Genomic DNA, 19,642 nt, shown 5'->3' on the forward strand with positions numbered 1-19,642 from the left:
TTTTTTTTTTTTTTTTTTTTTTTTTTTTTTTTTTAATTTTTAAAAATTTAAAGATATTTTAGAAATAAAATACTAATAATTTTCATTCGAAATTATATATATATATATATATATTAAATGCTAATACTTTTTTTAATTTTTTTTATTTCATTCGAAATAAAAAGTTAATTGATTTTTATTCTAGTTCACACATTAACATCAAACCCACTTTCGTCAAAAAAAAAAAAAATAATAATAATAATAAATAAATAAATAAATAAATAAATAAAAAATCTTGGATCTTAAATTAATTTCTAAACTTTGAATAAATTTCAAAATTAATTTTCATATTAGTTTGAAGTTGGATATATAATTTAGCAAAATAATGATAATAATAATAGTTTTTTTTTTATAATATATATTTTAAATATACGAAAAGAAAGTCGATTAAGAGACTAATTTAAAAGTTTGTAGCTCGGTGTACATCGAAATTTAAAATCTAATCAACCCTTATAATTCTGGGTAAGTTGGTCGGGTTGATTGGATTTTAAATTTCGNTCGATTTTCGAGTTTCGAAAACAAAAAATTAGGTCAATATGACCCGAACCAATCCGATCCATTATAAAAAAATAGTATATATAAGTTATCGCTTCATAGTTTTAGACTACACCTCTGCATCACATATTGTCGTTGACGCCCATGTAGCACTACTTACATAACCATCACACTGACCCTCTTAATTGCACACCAGAACGTCGCTCGCTCGTTATTGATTTTATTAAATAATTATATATATTTTAAAAATTATGTTAAATAATTATGTATTGTGAATAAATATAAATTTATAAAAAATTTAAATAACTCCACCATTCAACTCAACCCGAAAATAGAAATATTATTTGCAAATATTACGGATTTTAATTATTTAAATATCATCTTATCCACACTAATAAAAGTATTATAATAAAATAATAATATGACCAAATAAGGGGAGAAAAAAATAGAAACACGAAAGCTTGAAAGCCACATTTTGGGTGAAAAGGAAAAATCCAAGAAACTAACGATTTCGCTTTCAAGTTGAGAAATTATGCAATGTAATCACATGTTATGACCAAGAATTTCAAGGGTAAATTTGTCTTTTATTGGTTGGACGAAACTAAAAGAAATCGAAATAAAAATCGAGCATGTCTCATCGATAATTGACATGTACTCCTCTCGAGATTAAATGTTCAAATCTTCGTATTTTGTACTTGGATAACAAAATTACTTATGGGGTCGGGTCTCACAGACCCTACCCTGTTTCGATTTGATTAGGTATGGAGTTTAGATTAGAGGTCCTTTTCGAGTTCGTAGTCGGTGAAGGGGACAATATCCTCGATTATCCCTGATTGTGAGATCCCACATTGGTTGGAGACGACAGTGATACATAAGGAGTTAAAACGGACAATATCTACTAGCAGTGGACTTGGGTCGTTACCAATGGTATCAGAGTCAAACATCGAGCGGTATGCTAGTAAGGATGTTGGAGACGGTATGCTAGTAAAGATGCTAGACCGAAGGGGTAGATTGTGAGATCCCACATTGGTTAGAGGGGAAACGAAGCATTTCTTATAAAAACCTCTACCTAGTAGACACGTTTTAAAATCGTGAGGTTGACGTCGATACACAACGAGCTAAAGAATAATATCTACTAACAGTGAACGTTATTGATTTTTTTTAAAATATAATAACATATTATAATTATTGTATCATATAGACATTTTAACCTTTCAATGTTTTTCGTGAAGACTGAAAAAATTAATGAATAATTTGTGAGGTTAGATATTCGAACCTTTGGCTCGATTATACATGTTCTACGCCAATTAAACGATGCTCGTTCGGGAGAAAAAAAAACGTTAAATAAAAAATTTTATGCCTAATTTTAATTTTTTATAAGAAAGTGATAGTGATTATGAAGTTAGAACGGAAGCGACAAGACACCCTTTGAAACATAATCAATCAGTTAGGCAGCTAAGGTTATGAGACATATCTAAAGTTGGAAAGATTTTTGGTATATGTATGCACAATCTATCCAAATCAATGTCACAATCAACCATTTCCAAATGCATGTACTTAAAAATTACTCTAATTTACAAATTTATTTTCTAAAATTTTGAATTTTATGTTAATTTGGTCTCTAAATGTAACGGCCTAGACCAACTGCTATTGTCGTTTTTGGGCTTTCTATTTTGAGTTTTCGTTTAAAACTTTTAAGGGTATTTCATTCTCCTCCCCGAAGATTCTCACAATCTACCCCCCTTTAGGGCCAGCGTCCTTTCTCCAATCGAATCGATGTGGGACCCCTACAAAATCCACCCCCTTCAGGGCCAACGTCCTTACTGGCACATCGCCTCGTGTTTATCCTCGGGGTCCAGCGTCCTCGCTGGCACTCGTTCTTTCATTCAATCGATGTGGGACCCTACAAAATCCACTCCCTTCGGACCCAGCATCCTCACTGGCACACTGCCTCGTGTCTACCCTCGGGGCCCAGCATCCTCGCTGGCACTTGTTCCTTTCTCCAATCGATGTGGGACCCCTACAAAATCCACTCCCTTCGGAGCCGGCGTCCTTGCTAGCACACCGCCTCGTGTCTATCCCCTTCGGGGAAGAGCCTCCTCCTGTCTACCCCCTTCGGAGAACAGCCTCCTCGCTGGCACATAGTCTGGTGTCTGGCTCTGATCCCATTTGTAACAGTTCAAGCTCACGGCTACCAAATACTATCCTCTTTGGGCTTTCCCTTTCAGGTTTTCCCTCGAGGTTTTTAAAACGCGTTTGTTAGGGAGAGGTTTCTACACCCTTATAAAGGGTGTTTCGTTCTCCACACCAACTGATGTGGGATCTCACACTAAACTTTTAAAATTACTAATTTAGTCCCTAAACTATTTTTTGAAATTCACAGATTTCCTCGACTCAGAATTAATATTCTAAGGTTTCATTAGACATAAAATTCAAATTTATATCTATCATATCTGTTAATTTTTAAGAATTTTGAATGTGTCAAGAAACTATTAAATACAAAATTAAAAGTTTAGGGACTTATTAGATATTTTTAAAAGTTCATAAATCAAATAGATACTTATATCTAAACTCGTTTATATATCTTTGAAACTCAACAAACAGACAAACACACGTAATTAATTTGCATTCTTTTATTTCTCTTGATCCTATTATGTAAGCTAGGTAAAACGGAAAATGAATCTTATTATCCGTACATCAAGATTGTAAACCTAAAGTTTGTTTCTATGCAACTAAATCCATGTTCGATCTAAGTGAAACAACAAGAAAAATGTGTGATAGAGGAACGAAACATTCTTTATAAGGGTGTGGAAACCTCTCCTACACATTTTAAAATTGTGAGGTTGACGGCGATACGTAACGGGCTAAAGAGAACAATATCTGCTGGAGTGGGCTTAGACCATTACGAATTACGAATCTCACATAAATGATTTTTTTTTTTAATAAGATATGAGTTTGTTAGTTGAACACGACTCTCCACGAGTGTATGATATTGTCCACTTTGAGCATAAGCTCTCATGAGTTTGCTTTAAACTTCCGCAAAAGGCCTCATACCAATGGAGAGAGTATTTTTTGATTATAAACTCGATCATTCTCTAAATTAGCCGACTTCTATCCGACAAAGTTTATTATTTTATATAATTTTAACCAAATTTATGTTGGAGTTCTAAAATCTTATTTTATTTTATTTTAGCATATATTAAAATATTCTAATATATATATATATATATATATATATATATAATTAATTAATTAATTCTCCATTTTTTTATATGATCTTTATTAGAAATAGTAAAAAAGATATATTTAAAAATTAATATATTTTATTTAGAAAGTAACATAATTTCTAAAAATTTAAATTTTAATATTACAACATAATTCTTAATAATTAAAAAATATTTAAAAATCTAAATATTATAATATTATAATAAGAGTTTCAAAATTAATTGATGTATTCATTTTTAATATGGCCAATAAGTAGAAATGTATGTGGACGAAAACGGGGATGAAAAATATAATTTGTGAGAGAAGAACGAAGAATTATATATAAAGGTGTGGAAACTTCACGTTTTAAAAATTTTGAGGGGAAGCTTGAAAGGGAAAACCCAAAGAGGACAATATATGCAAGCGGTGGGCTTGGGGTGTTACAAATGGTATTAGAGCCATACACAGAGCGATGTGCCAGGAAGAAGGCTGATCTCCAAAAGGGGTGGATTGAGGGTCTCACAACGTTTGGCTCCGAAATGGGCGGATTGTGATATCCCACCTCGGTTGGAGAGGAGAACAAAACACTTTTTTGTAAGGGCGTGGAAACCTCCTCCTATAGACGCGTTTTAAAAACCTTTAGAGGAAGGTCAAAGAGGACAATATCTACTAGCGGTGGACTTTAGTTGTAACATAATTTCATCCCTGGCCCCGTTTATCTAACTAAGAAAAACATTCCCCCTCTCTATTCCCCACCCTATTCGGGATGTACCTCCGTGGGTCTCAACCCCATAAATAAAATGAATCTCTTTTACTCGAGCATCACAAGTTATCACTTTAACACGGTCTCTACTAAAAATTTGAGACGTTTAAAGCCCATAGTTTCAACAAATCCATGGATCATTACTCAACTCTATTGCCATATTCAACAAATTACCCACAAAAACAGAATTTGGGAGTTTTCTAGAGTTGCCACAAGATCAGTCAACCAAACTGTAAAGCGATTGACAATGGTGTATGCATTTTCAAATTCAAATTCAAATTCAATCCCAATCCCTAAATTTAGATCACTAACAAAGAATTGCCCCCAAAATCATCCATGTCAAACCCACCGACCTAACAAGCTAAAGGTAAGTAACAATTGGCCAATGGAAAGTTGAAGATTTCCACGCAAAAACAACGCCCAAACGTCCCTCTCTACCATCATCTTTCGCACACTCTAAACCAGTAATACACGAGCGCCACCTCACAGCCCCCACCATCTTCGTCATCAAACCTTCCACTGGGTTTACTTTCCTTCATCTCAGACTTTTAACACAACCCCAACCGATTATCTACTGCAATTCTTCCTGATTTTTGCTCAAATTCATGATCGGAGTAAGGGGGGCCTTCTAATTTCTCCAATTCCTCCATTTTCGCCATCTGGGTCGCGCTCGTTTGAGGTCAAATACATGCTGCCAAGTCCTGATATGCCTTTTTGGGTGATTTTGACATCTGGGTATTGTTGATTTGTACGGTGTTTTGTGGGGTTTTTATGGTTTTGACTCTTGTAGAGAGTTTTCTGCATCATTTGGGTAAATTTGATTTCTGGGTTTATGGTAAATCAAGTATATACTCTGTTCATCAGTTTGATTGATTCTTTAGTTGATTATGATATTTACTGAATTTGACCTCTTTGGTTTATGAGTTCCATGACCCAAAAGGTTGTGGTTGATATCCCGATGATCCTGTAGCTAGGTGGTTTTTACTTATTCCTTGATATCCTGTTGGCTTCCTGTTCATGGCTGATATACTTGATTCTATCTTCTCTTCAAGGCTTCTTGTATCTTGTCCTGGCCTCATCGGTTTCTATGCATATCTCTGAATCTCCTGCGAGTATTAGCTAGGCTTTTGGGTTGTTTTGATTTTGGTGTCTTGGGTGTGACTGTTGTAGGGGGAATAAACCAGGCGAATTGAGGAAGAAATGAGAAGAAAGTGGCGTGTGGGATGCCGGGTGGGCAGCTCTCGGTTTTTGAGCATGTTGGGAGATTAGGCGGTAGTTTCAAGACTCGAAAGCTTGACGAAAACGCAAATCAAGCCCTAACTGTTTCTTTGAGTAAAGGGCTTTTCCCTTACTAGAGCTTAACTGATTAGAGCAAAGGACTGAAAATCCTTGAATAAGCGGTTCGAATCCGCTTCAGAGGTATCCATTTGTGACCAACTGTAAGTTCCTACCTTTATATTTGCTCATTGTTGCATCAAGGCATGTTAAGTTGTAACTCTTAGGCTACTTGTCGTGTTGTTCGTGTAATACTAAGAACACGAAAATCGATATCTGAGGTGGTTTTGCTTGCTGATTTGCTGCATTCAAATATAATGATAGTTGCTAAGTTCATTTGGAACATGGATCAAGCTTTTAGATGTAATGATGAGTTATCATTGCTTTGGAGTTGGGGAGTTCTTATGGTTCTTTGGTTTATCACTAGCCAAGAGCTTCTTCCTTGGCCATCATTGGTCATTGCTTCTTCTTTCAGCTTAGTTGTTGATTTTTCCCAATTGTGTCTTTAACGCCTATCTTGCTCTTTCTTGTATCTAATGGTTCTAAGGTTGGAAGTTACTAAATTTTCGTCTTTCTTAGTCTTCATTTGGAATGGCCCAAGCCCACCGCTAGTAGATATAGTCCTCTTTGGGTTTGCCTTTCTGGGGTTGCCCTTAAGGTTTTTAAAACGCGTTTGCTAGGGAGAGATTTCCACACCCTTATAAAGAATGTTTCGTTTTCCTCCCCAACCGATGTGGGATCTCACAATCTACCCCCTTTGGGGCCCAGCATTCTCGCTGGCACTCGTTCCCTTCTTCAATTGATGTGAGACCCCCAATCCACCACCCTTAGGGGCCTAGTGCCATTGCTGACACACTGTCTCGTGTCTACCCCCTTTTGGGGCTTAGCCTCCTCGTTGGCGCATTGCCCGGTGTTTGGCTCTAATACCATTTGTAACGGCTCAAACCCACTGCTAGCAGATATTGTCCTCTTTGGGCTTGCCTTCAAGGTTTTTAAAACATGTTTGCTAGGGAGAGGTTTCCACACCCTTATAAAGAATGTTTCGTTCTCCTCCACAACCGATGTGAAATCCCACATCCACTCCCCTTCGGGGCTCAGCGTCCTCGCTGACACTCGTTCCCTTCTTCAATTGATGTGGGACTCCCTAATCCACTACCCTTTGGGGCCTAGTGCCATTGTTGGCACACCGTTTTGTGTCTACCCCCCTTCGGGGCTTAGCCTCCTCGTTGGCGCATCGCCCGGTGTTTGGCTCTGATACCATTTGTAACGGCCCAAACCCACCGCTAGTAGATATTGTCCTCTTTGGGCTTGCCCTCTAGGTTTTTAAAACGCGTTTGCTAGAGAGATGTTTCCACACCTTTATAAAGAATGATTCGTTCTCCTCTCCATCCGACGTGGGATCTCACAATATTGCTATCTAAGGCTGAATTGCATTTCCTACCCATCTCTAACAACAACTAATTAATATTACTGTTTTTTAGCTTCTTCTTGGTGTATTAGATCTAATCTCTTTCATAACCACTATCTTCCCCTGATACAGACAACTCCTTTGGTCATTTTGACCTTATATATTTCGTTTATTTCAAAGAGATTGTATCTTTTCTAAGGAAAAAAAAGGTTATTTATAGCCTTTGTCCTCTTTGGGCTTTCCCTTTCGAGCTTCCCCTCAAGGTTTTTAAAACACGTTTGCTAGGGAGAGGTTTCCACACTCTTATAAAGAACGTTTTGTTCTCCTCCCCAACCGATGTGGGATCTCACAATCCAATGTCAGCGAGGACGCTGGGCCTTGGAAAGGGGTGGATTGTGAGATCCCACATCTATTGGGAGAGGAGAACGAAACGTTCTTTATAAGAGTGTGAAAACCTCTCCCTAGCATACGTGTTTTAAAAACCTTGAGGGGAAAGCCCGAAAGGGTAAGCTCAAAGAGGACAATATCTGCTAGCGGTGGGCTCAGGGTCGTTTCATTTAGAATCCAGTACTATGTAGTCCTTTTCAGTCATTCTCCCACAGCATTTCCCATGCAGTGATGCCTTTGGTTTCCATATCATTGCAGTATTACAGAGAACCTCGAAGTATATGCCATGGCTGATGGCAGTCCAGGGACCGACATCTCTACAGACGTCGACACAGATGACAAAAACCAGAGGGTAATATGTCTTTCCTATTCTAACAATGAGCTATCTTCTACTTTTTCATTTACATGATTCATACATATATATATATATATTTCTATTACAGCTTGATATGGTTCTGCTTAATGCTGCTGTGGCTTCTGATTCAAGTGATAGAACAAAAGACAAGTCTGATCAGAAGGTTGTACTCCTATATTAGTTATGTAATTGATATCAGAGATTCATATTCTTGGCTGTGACAAAAATGGCTTATTATCTTTCAGACTCTACGTAGGCTTGCGCAGAATCGTGAAGCTGCCCGAAAAAGTCGACTGCGGAAAAAGGTATGGCTCTGTATTTGTCCTTCTATTTCTACTACGATCATGGTGTCGTTTCCATTGCTATTATTTTGTTAAGTAATTGAAGTAGTAGAAAGGCAACTTATTGAAAAACGTTCGTTCTCACGGGTGTGTACTTGTAATTGTATCGGATAGATTCTTGAACTTTCATAAATGAATCAATTTAGACCATCCATTTCAAATGTAGGGACGACCTTTAATTAGAAGGTTTGAGTTTTTTTTAGAAGCTTACATGTTTAAGAATTGGAGATGGAATGATTTTTAAACTAAGGGTCTAAATTGATTCGTGTATGAATGTTCGAGAGTTTAATTATATTATTATAAGTTTGCACGCGTGTGAACTAATGTTTTTCATTCATGATCTAATAAGGGATGTAAATTGATGTTTTTATAAAAGTTCAAGATTTAAATTGATATAATTATTAGCTCAAAGTTTTATTTGCTACAACCTCGAGTCGTTGTGACTCATGGAAAGGCCCTAGGGTAATGCTCACAAGTCTGGAGAGCTCTTTTTTCCTCTTTTTTCCTCTAAATGGTGACGGTACTCCATATATATCTACCTACTGAGCTCTAATTAGCGGATTCTCCCTAATGGTGTCGGGTGTCGGGTGTCGCAATCGTACTCTTGCGACAGTGGGACAGCGATTGTGCGGCACTTGTTCTAACCCAGCAAACAAGTTAGCTTTGAGAAATTCGGACTTCCCGGACAACGTCGGTGTATGCTCAAGCCTCAAGTCATGTTTGCGAGAAAATACATTTGAGCGAGGAAATACATTTGAAAACAATTTGAAAGAATTGAAGAAAGCAACGTTATATGGCTATAATAGCTTAAATACCCTATAACTTAGGGTAGGAGGAATAGACAACTAGTCATATCCCCTATAGTACATTTTGGGGCATTTTAGCCATGATGGGTGTAGACATGATTCTGGTGAACGGTAATAGTAAAGACCTATCTAAGATCAAAGCATGTAAAAGGGGTTTGGAACTGGCATGCGGCCATGGACAACATGTCCTGGACAAGTATGACCGGGACATCTGACATGCAGCCATAGATAACAGGCCTTGGACAAGCATGATTGTGACACCGGGCAACATCTACTTGTTCCTAAGATCAGTAAACTACCTGCCATTATGCCTTTCTAGGCTGGAACAACAAACTACCTGCTCATGTACCCTCGTTGGGTTAGAACAGTAGAACTACATGTCTTAGGAACAGTAACTACCTGTTACTTTGCTTTTTCAGGCTAGAACAGTAAAACTACCTGTCACTACGCCCTTCAAGCTAGAACAGTAAATAGGTCATGGCTCTCCCCATTAGGCACCACCGATAGTACTTCAGTAGTATTATACCCTCTATGACTCCTAAAATCTTGTATGGGTAACAACTAAGCTATGTGTAACAAGTAGACCCTTACCGCTGTTGGTTAGTTCACGAATAGTGGTTGCACCCTATTTGTCCCTACAAGGTACTTGGTTAACCTAAGGAGGCTATGGAACTCATGACTAGGTACTAGGACCAAAATTCGCGAAACAGTAACTCATAGTCTATGGAAACCATAACTAGCACTCTATGAGACATAGCGGTAGTCTAACTCATAACTGGGCAATAACGGGCTATCCAAATCCTAAATCATGCTTAATAAACGTGTAAAGGCATACAACATGCTCGTCATGCTCATTAAGTGTTAATGATCCAACCTCAGCATACTGAAAAGCATAAAAGCCTAATGATCTATCAAAGTTCACAATCATGCATACTGCAAACATAGAAGCCTAATGTTGTTGTATGCCTAATGATCTATCGGAGTTCACAACCTCAGCATACTGGAAAGTACAAAATACCGAAATCTTCTCTCGGAATCAATAGGACATGGACTTCTGACATCAGAATGGGCGTCAAAAGGAGCTCGAGCTCGTTTATTGGTCCTAGGATACATACTCGAACAATGAGACTTAGCAAACTGGCTGGACTCACAATCTAAAGAAGACAAATTATTAAACTAAGGATGTTAACTCTTTAACACTCAAATAGATGGAGGACCCAAACAACAATGTTCTTCAAAGGGAGAGCACACTCGAGAGCACGTATAGACATGTGTGGTTCAAAGATGTAGAGACCTCGAGATTCGCGCCATCTTCCAATAGTCCTCTTTATCGTACGATCTTTGTATGTGCAATAATCGAGAAAGAATGAGATGCAGCCATTATTCAACCATTTCGTGCAATCACGTTTGATATGTCTAGGCTTATGACAATACATTTCTCGAATTTGATGCATGGTGATATGAACCAAGGCATCTCAATCATACAATATGAACTTGAAGGAAGTCGTGAAGAATGTTGTTCAAATTACCACAAGATAAAAATAAAGTCAAGTTCTGTTAAAGTTGAACTCAAGTTGCAATCAATTTCACGTTAAGAAGAATCAAGTCTCATTTATGCAACAGGGCTTCAAGCTGCTTCACTTATTCTTAGATGGTTACAAATTTACGATGGATGATTCAAATCTAGATTTATGGTATTTCATTAATGTATTTTTAGGTTACAGTTACATAGTAGCTAATTATGGTCATAAAGTATGAACGTTACAAACTCTTGTAATGTCTCATGGAAGGTCAAATGTTTCATTTTGAGACTATATAAAGTCATGTATGTTATCTTTGTGTCGATGTTTCTTTATTTTATGTATCTCTAGACCTTGTGACGCTTCATCATTTGCCTCCGTGCTTAGCGTTTCTTCCCGAGCATGTCAAACTAATATCAGTAATTAACATTACTTGGTTAGTTCGAAATAACAAATGTAACGAGTGCGTCGCTAAATCCAACTTTTTTCCCGATCTTATGTTATCTGTAGGCATATGTCCAACAGCTCGAGAGTAGTCGTTTAAAGTTGACCCAACTCGAGCAGGAGCTTCAACGAGCACGGCAGCAGGTTGCCTGCACTTCCTTCTCATGATTTTTTTTCTTACCTCCAAAGTTTGAATCTCTTTAAAATGCCTATAAATTGTGTCCCTCTGTTTAGGGAATCTTCATATCAAGCTCTGGAGATCAGGCTCATTCTATGGCTGGAAATGGTACTTTAACTATCTCGAATCACGATATTTACTTTCACGAGACGACCTGAAATTTGTGATTCGATTATGTTTGTCTGTGAGAAACATTGTAATCTGACATGATTATTAACCCGACGCTGTTTCGCCTTCCGTTGTTGGGAGCTCAATAAGCTCCGTTTATTTCGAAACTGTTTCTCTTCTCGAACAAAATGCGCTTGAATTATATAAACTTAACCAACTTTGTGATAGTAAATGTATTTTCTTTTAGCTATCTTTTCAGTTTGAAGTTGCATAGCATCAGCTACTTCACATTTGCAGGAGCCATGGCGTTCGATGTGGAATACGCCCGTTGGTTGGAAGACCAAAACAAGCAGATCAATGAACTGAGAGCAGCCGTAAACTCTCATGCAAGCGATACCGAACTTCGAATGGTTGTCGATGGCATCTTGCTTCACTACGACGAGTTTTTTCAGTTAAAAGGCGTCGCTGCAAAGGCTGATGTTTTTCACTTGTTGTCTGGCATGTGGAAAACACCAGCTGAAAGATGTTTTTTGTGGCTTGGTGGTTTCCGTTCATCAGAGCTCCTAAAGGTCTGCTCATTTTGATGCTCTCACAATATTTATAGAACAACAAATATGTAGACTAAGGATATGATATAAACTTTTGGAAGGCCAGCCGTTATGGCCAATTAAGCAAACCACGAGCAATTCGTCTGGGTAGATGTGTGGGACAGAGGGCTCGTGGTACTAGCTGCCCTTGCCCTTTCTCCTCCGCTTTGGGAACCACGAGCAATTGGTCTGAAAGATGTGTGGGATTGAGGACTCGTGGTACTAGCTGCCCTTGCCCTTCCTCCTCCTCTATGGGAACCACGAGCGATTCGTCTGAATGGATGTGTGGGACAGAGGGCTCGTGGTACTAGCTGCCCTTGCCCTTCGTCCTCCGCTTTGGGAACGTTTTTTTGTTTCTAAGCATTATTGATGTAAACTGATGTTTTGATGTAAAGCTGTGAGTTTTACTAAAAAATGATTGGTTTTGTTGCAGCTTCTTGTAAATCAATTAGAGCCGCTCACAGAACAGCAATTGTTGGGCATATCAAACTTGCAGCAGTCTTCACAACAAACTGAAGATGCATTGTCACAAGGCATGGAAGCGTTGCAGCAATCATTGGCTGAGACATTGTCCAGTGGATCTCTTGGCTCTTCGAATGCGTCTGGCAATGTGGCTAACTACATGGGCCAAATGGCCACGGCCATGGGGAAACTTGGGACTCTTGAGGGGTTTATTCACCAGGTATGCTTAACTTTCTTTTGAACTTTTATCCCACACTCATTCTGCATTCGGTTTGTTAGTTGGGGAGGAGAACGAAACATTTTTTATAAGGGTGTGGAAACTTCTCTCTAGCAGACGTGTTTTAAAAAACCTTCAGGGGAAGCCCAAAAGGAAAAGTCCAAAGAAGACAATATTTGCTAGCAGTAGGCTTGAGTTGTTACAAATGGTATCAGAGCCAGACACCGGGCAAAGTGCCAGCGAGGAGATTGAGCCCCAAAGAGGAGTGGACACGAGGCGGTGTGCCAGCAAGGACGTTGGGCCTCGAAGGAGGGTGGATTGAGGGGTCTCACATCGATTGGAGAAGAGAACGAGTGTCAGTGAGGACGCTGGGCCCTGAAGGGAGGAAGGGGATTGTGAGATCCCACGTCGATTGGGGAGGAGAACGAAGCATTCTTTATAAGGGTGTGGAAACCTCTTTCTATCATATGCGTTTTAAAAACCTTGAGGGGAGCCCAAAAGGAAAAGCCTAAAGAAGACAATATCTACTAGCAGTGGGCCTGAGCACGAGCCGTTACTTCTATCTTCCCTAGATACTTTTTCTAACTAGGGTCTTTGCATAATGATATCAGGCTGACAATCTACGACAACAAACACTGCAACAAATGCACCGAATATTGACAACTCGTCAATCAGCTCGTGCTCTTCTTGCAATCCATGATTACTTCTCTAGACTACGAGCCCTTAGTTCCCTGTGGCTTGCTCGTCCAAAAGAGTGAATGACGTTTTGACGTCTCCCCAAGTATATCGACAAAAGCTATTAGAAAAACAATTTAACAATGCCATAGTTTCCATTTTTCATTTGTGTGCCTGATTATATGGTATCTGTCTTGTGATAATTTAGAGATGCTACTTGCAACAATCTGTATGTATCATTGTATCTGTATGTTATTCAATGCGAGTATCTTTTTTGATAGAAAACAATTCTATTATTCCAAAAGAGTATATAAAAGATAGGATGCTTAGAATGAGGATTGTTTTCTATCAACAAGCTTCTATGGCTCTTGCATACCTGTTTTTCGAAACACGTTTCGATCTAATATAATTGCAAATTATGTCCTCCATAGAACGAGGATAACCAAAATGAATAGCCTAAGACAAACACGACATTGCTAAGTGTTACAACCTTACTTTGAACTCACAAATTGATTTTGCAATTCTTAACTCGCAATTAAAGAAAATCAAGCAACAAAATCTATCTCACAACATCCAACCCCATTTCTTGAAAAAAGATTTTTTAAAATGGAATTAGAGAAAAAGCTTTGAAAACCGTTAAAAAAACATTTGTTACAAGCTAGCAAGCAAAAAGAGACGACAACACTCATAGCATACAACTTAAGTAGGAAGGAATAGTGGCAAGGAGTACGCCTACCTAATACAAAGAAAACAAACAACTATGCTAAAGAAAAGACAAAATGAAAGCACGGTAAAATAAAACGGGTTAAAACTGACATGCATCCACGGACAACACGTCCGAGATGCTATCGAGGACCTAAGGTAGATTGTATTGAAGAGATTCACATCCTTAAAAATCATGGTCTGCTTTCCATTTCAGCAGAAACTGGCAGGGAAGTTAAACTCTATAATGGCAATTAGAGAAGTATATATTTTGGGCAACAGAGTAGAAGTGTGTAACTCAAGTTTTACATTTCACCACATTCAGCGATAACGCAAGCCAGCTTTGGTCGGTTGTTAGGGCCAGTGGCTACATTTTCAATCTTCCTGACAACCAGAAGGCCATCACCCAGCACCCTCTGCAAAAACACCACAAAGATGATAAGACAACAACCCTAGGGGCAGAAAATAAAAAACGACAAAATTCGAGAATTCCTGCCTAGACTACAAAATGAAGCTAGGAAAGTAGTCATCTCGTCTTATAAACAGCTCGAATAAGTAACATAACATATATGCAGGGACGAGAACAACTACGAAGGCAGGGAACACAAGTATATCATGTTGAACACAACTTTTTGTGGAAAACACTCGCACTTTTTATTAACACCAATCGAGAAGAGATTACAAGACATTTGTTACTGTTGCACTCTGTGCTTTGTATTTTTTGGGATGAAGAGCTACGTAGAGTGGAGGGGTATTTATAGTATAGGCTACGCATCTATTCCTCGGATATCTAAATTTTTCTCCTAAAATACCTAAATCATTTTCCTAAAATAAAAATACAATGGGCTCATGATGATATTTTAAACATAAACATGGAAGCAAGCAAAAAATATGCTGCACAATTTCAATTATCATTAGTCAACTGATTAATTAAAACCAGGCAAGCGTTCACATTGAGTTTCTTCGGGCCATTTTTAATCTAGCACTCGGAATTTACACTTCTGATGGTATAGAAACGTTACAAGTTAAAATCCAAGGAATCATTAGATTTACAGATTCCCACGAAAGGAATCAACGGAATTTTGGTGCATCAAAGTGAAATGAACACAGAAGCCTCAATTGGGATTTCTCCAAGCATAAATTAACATACATTAATTGGCTATCAATAAATGGTGGTGAAACGTGATCATAGTAAAATTCCCATAGTAGCCTTTCCGGCAAAACATGTACGTTAGATTGCAGAGGGATATTAGCAGTGGATGATTATGGTAATGCTAGAAACATTCTATTCTGGGGGGGTTGGGAACACATCTCGAGGTATGTTTAATTCAAAAATCACAATAATGAGATGTTTCCCTCCAATGAATCATTCCAAGGGATTGACCCAGGCAAGATTTAAGCTATGAGTCTCATCAACCAGATAATTTTACGTTTTCAAATATCATATATGTTACCACTACAATACGCAACAAAAAGGTTGAAGGACTAGAAGCATACCCCAAACACCACGTGCTTGTTGTCAAGCCAATCACATTTGGCACAAGTAAGGAAGAACTGCAGCAAAACGTGATTACTATGAGAATAAAATAATTTACCATTCCAAATGACGTAAAAGCTTCTTTAACAAAGACGCCCACCAGGACAAATTACATAGGCCGTCCTTCATACTATGCCATAACATATCAAAGATAGTTATTCACCATTTGTGACTGTTGAAATATAAATAATTGTTCCAACTTCTAAATCTATATTTTATCAGAATGGCCAGAGAGCATGTGTGGATGTTATCTGGTACTGATATAAAATTAGAAATTAGAAAGAATTAGGAAATATGTGGAAGACTAGAGATTCAATTCATCTCTCATCTAAATAACTCTGAACACATACACAAACGTCCAAAAGCATGAGAACATTGTAATCAAGATATTTTATTAATGAATGAAATGAGAAGTCATCAAAGGTGGATTACAAGAAAGAAATCCAATTGTTTAGTAGAGTTGAAAGACTACCATCCTTGAAAGGTTTTTAATTCTTTTTTTATGAGATAAAAATTTTGAGTTCTTTGGAAAATAAAACTTATTCCGGAAGAAAGGGGATTAGATTTCCATGCCAACCCAGGTACCAAGTGTTTCCAGGAACACCATCCAATTAGTATTAATAAGATTAAAAAATGTGGAATTGTACGTATAGGTCCTCATGCAGGGCATTGCAATTAGATGCTAAAATGGTATCCCGGAATAGAAAGATTAAATAACTCGAAGAGGTGTGTGTGCGTGTGTGTGAGAGAGAGAGAGCAACGTTATTGGAGTACCTGACATCCATTTGTCCCAGGCCCACTATTTGCCTGAAGAAGAAGCAGACATCATGGTAAGTAAGAATTATACAGTGGCAACACTACATAAAAAATAGTGAATAGTGGCCTTCTAAACATAATACTCTAAAACATAAGCAAACCTGTACTTGCATATCAATTAAACATGGTGGATAATTAATCTAATAGCATCAGACATTTTTCCACTAGTACAGTAGACCTTATTACAAAAGAACTCAATCTAAAAAAACACAGAGTTAAGTCAATAAACAAGTACAAAAACGGATGAAGAATAAACCTTCCGCCTCACCAACAATTCTCCATCTACAGACTTAATGTTAGGACTTTGGAGAGAATCTCCAAACATCCTGCCCTTAACATCAAAGCTATTAGGAATCAAATACCTTTAATATTATGATGGCAGAAGGTTTACATTTGCTGAAGATATTATCATCCGTGCATGAATTTATGAAATTCAAAATAATTTTACAGTGAATAGAGTTTTTTCTTCTGCTGTTTTTTTTTTTTTTTTTTTTTNGAAAAAAATGAAAAAAATAAAAAGGCATATAAAAGACAAGATCAATACCATAATACAAAAATACCTATTGACAGACAACCACAAGGAAACATGAAATCCAACAACCTACCAACCCAAATCTCTTCACCCGACCACTCGATCTCCCTAAAAATCTCATTATGACTCGCAAGCCAAATATTTACAGAGAATAAAATTAAGCAACATCGGTACAATTACACAACATATATAAAGCATTGAATCTCATTTCAATAGAAAAGCATACCATTGACAATAAACCTGGTCCAGTGTGCTTAGCAACAAAATTTTCATCCTCAAACTTATGTCCGTAAATGGAAACACATCCACTGCCATCACCCTGCAAAACAAAGAGATCGGAAAATGCTTATAGATGATGAGGTGAAAGTGAGTGAAGAAATACTCTACAAAGTGATGCAATCAGAGTAGAGGGAATTTTCTTTATTTTCATTAAAACAAAAAGAGACGACTAAGTTGATATGTTTAAACAACGACATAAAAAAATAAAAAAAAATAAAAACAGGAAGGAACCATGCTAACAATGAAAATAAGTTTTCAACCTAAATGAAATGACAGAAATGTAATCTCTGTCTGGGAATTAACCTTAATAATGAAAACTATAATGATCAATCATCATATACAGCAGAAGAGTTTGATTCAAAGTAAGATAAAGCAGGAGAAACATAGCTGTAAAATGGTAGATTTTGATCACTTTTCCTTGGAAGACAAGGAATCTAGAACTATGTTCCTATTCTCATTGTAGTTAACAGAAGGACGTGGAATACTAGATATAAAGATTTAGATGGTGCTTAGTGTTCTCATCAGCACATAATAATCAATACCTAATATACATATTAGTTAATACCTACATTGCCTAAACAGATCAACAGACTGGATTACCTTGACGAAGTCACCAGCTTGAATCATGAAATCCTTGATGACTCTATGGAATTGGCATCCCTTGTAACCAACAGGCAATCCGGCTTTCCTGTCAATTGAGACCAAATGTTGAAATAAGTTCACCAAACATGAAACAAGCTTGCATTGGAGACTTCCACCCTTAAGTTGACCACAAATTTTAATAATAAGTGAATATATTATAAGAGACGTTGGACTCGCAATAGTTCATGTGGAAACAAAAAAAAAGTGTAATTTTAATAGCTCTAGAGGGTAGATGATGGAGTTCAATGTAAAGCTAACCCCAAAGCCCCTTTCGACTCTCAACTCTAAACCTTGTGTACATAGAGGTTTCCCTAATATTTTAACTCAGAAGTTTAACCAGTTGCAAATCTTTTTTTTTTGTTTGGAAAAGAAATGGATCATAGCCTTCTTGCATGTTATCTACATTTACACGTGACAAGTTCGATTTGGGGAAAAGAACTCATAAATTTCCCAAATTTAAGAATGAAACTAGAATTTCTTAGTCTATAGATTCTTCAGAAATCTGTAGCTGAGATTTCACACTAAACAAAACCATTTTAAACTCTAGGCTGACGCAGATAGAACTAACAGAATTCTAAAATAGCTACAATCATTAGAAGGTGAGTAGAAAAGATCACGAGAAGTTCTACCACTAACATGATTTTTCCTATCAAGATTATACTAAAAAGACTATCCATTTCAAATGACTTCCTCACACTTAAACTATATAAAAACCCTATTTTAGGTCGAATAGAGAAATACTTGTAAAATTCTGGTTTTAGGGTTCTACTTGCCTGTATTCTCCGGTGCAGAACTGCCTGTCAGAAACCAAGTAATCGAAATTAGGAGACTGAAAGAGATGGGAAAAGTAACGCTAAATAAACAAACTGAATACACAGAAGAGAAAGCAATGTCTCGGGGAAGACATAAATAGTTACAAATACATTGTTACATATCAATAGAGGTAAGAGAAGGAAGTAGTTGAACTCCACGAGAGTTCAAGTTCAAGGTACTTATAATCTTCTTTCTGAGGTGTTTCCGTTCGTCAGGCCGTATTAGCAAACGTGGATTCAATTTAACAAAGAAATATGGCATTTCCACCCATCCTAAACTCTATGAATCTTTAGTTTGCTTCCCTTCTTCTTCTCTTTTTTGTGGGTTCTCGATTTGTATTCCCTTGCATTCTTCCATTTTTTTCTTGATGAAAATCTGTTTTTTCATTTTGAAACAAATCGATGGAGCTGTCCGTGGATTTTAATAGAGCAACGGAGCAGAGTAGACCTCCGGCTTCCTGCTAACGCAAACTTATACTCCATAACAAAGCTAAAACTTGGCAACAAAAAAACCTTTCGACTAGTAAATAATTCACATCGCTTCACAGCAATCGAAGATCATTAAAGAATAAAAAGAAGAACAAGCAGAAGAAAGCAGTGTGGATACCGAAAATTCTCGGCGGTTTTTGGAGCAATATCGGCGAAGAGCTCCATCTTGATACGACCAGCGGGAATAGTGCCAATGGTGACGTCGAAGAAAACTATTGGATTCTTAGGGTTAGGAGGCCTGACATGCCACTCTACGCCTCCACCTGCGGCTGCTCCTACCGACGCCATAGTTGTCACTCTCAAAGCTCTCTGAACTTCAGATACTCAGTTTTGGTTCTGCACACTTCGTGGGTTTTAAACAATGAATTTGGGCTTTACTGTCAAATTTCCGTTTCCGGCGAAAAATTACCCGGCAAGTCAAATTCATTATTATTATTCTTTTTTTTTTTTCTTTTCTTTTCTTTTTTTCTTTTTGATAAATATAGATATATATACATATATACACACACATAAATCCTTGAAATTATTTTTTTTTTTTCGAGTCCTTAAAAGTTTCAAAAAATTATATG

The 19,642-nt window shown here is 37.4% G+C and overlaps 2 protein-coding genes across 6 annotated transcripts; one reads left to right on the forward strand and one right to left on the reverse strand.

Annotated features, from left to right (window-relative positions):
* The first annotated feature begins 4,883 nt into the window (after positions 1–4,883).
* On the forward strand, positions 4,884–13,549 carry LOC111801992 (transcription factor TGA2.2-like). 5 transcript variants are annotated; one of them, XM_023686253.1, is made up of 10 exons: positions 4,884–5,236; positions 5,672–5,920; positions 7,830–7,923; positions 8,015–8,089; positions 8,172–8,231; positions 11,104–11,181; positions 11,272–11,323; positions 11,621–11,892; positions 12,344–12,592; positions 13,201–13,549. In XM_023686253.1, exons 3-10 carry the CDS (start codon positions 7,858–7,860, stop codon positions 13,345–13,347), a joined length of 999 nt encoding a protein of 332 aa, XP_023542021.1. In that variant the 5' UTR covers positions 4,884–5,236; positions 5,672–5,920; positions 7,830–7,857; the 3' UTR covers positions 13,348–13,549. The 5 variants fall into 5 exon arrangements, with proteins under 5 accessions (XP_023542021.1, XP_023542018.1, XP_023542016.1 ...); XM_023686250.1 differs by having other exon boundaries at positions 4,886–5,312; positions 5,672–5,940; XM_023686248.1 differs by having other exon boundaries at positions 4,886–5,236; positions 5,672–5,940.
* A 492-nt stretch (positions 13,550–14,041) lies between these two features.
* Positions 14,042–19,430, reverse strand: LOC111801321 (peptidyl-prolyl cis-trans isomerase CYP22). The gene is made up of 7 exons (XM_023685271.1): positions 19,192–19,430; positions 18,546–18,569; positions 17,731–17,818; positions 17,078–17,170; positions 16,278–16,310; positions 15,464–15,520; positions 14,042–14,382 (listed from the first exon to the last, which is right to left on the reverse strand). Exons 1-7 carry the CDS (start codon positions 19,359–19,361, stop codon positions 14,272–14,274), a joined length of 576 nt encoding a protein of 191 aa, XP_023541039.1. The 5' UTR covers positions 19,362–19,430; the 3' UTR covers positions 14,042–14,271.
* Between the last annotated feature and the right edge of the window lie 212 nt (positions 19,431–19,642).

This window comes from Cucurbita pepo, chromosome LG09 (genome assembly GCF_002806865.2).
Source record: "Cucurbita pepo subsp. pepo cultivar mu-cu-16 chromosome LG09, ASM280686v2, whole genome shotgun sequence".
Classification (NCBI taxonomy): Eukaryota; Viridiplantae; Streptophyta; class Magnoliopsida; order Cucurbitales; family Cucurbitaceae; genus Cucurbita; species Cucurbita pepo.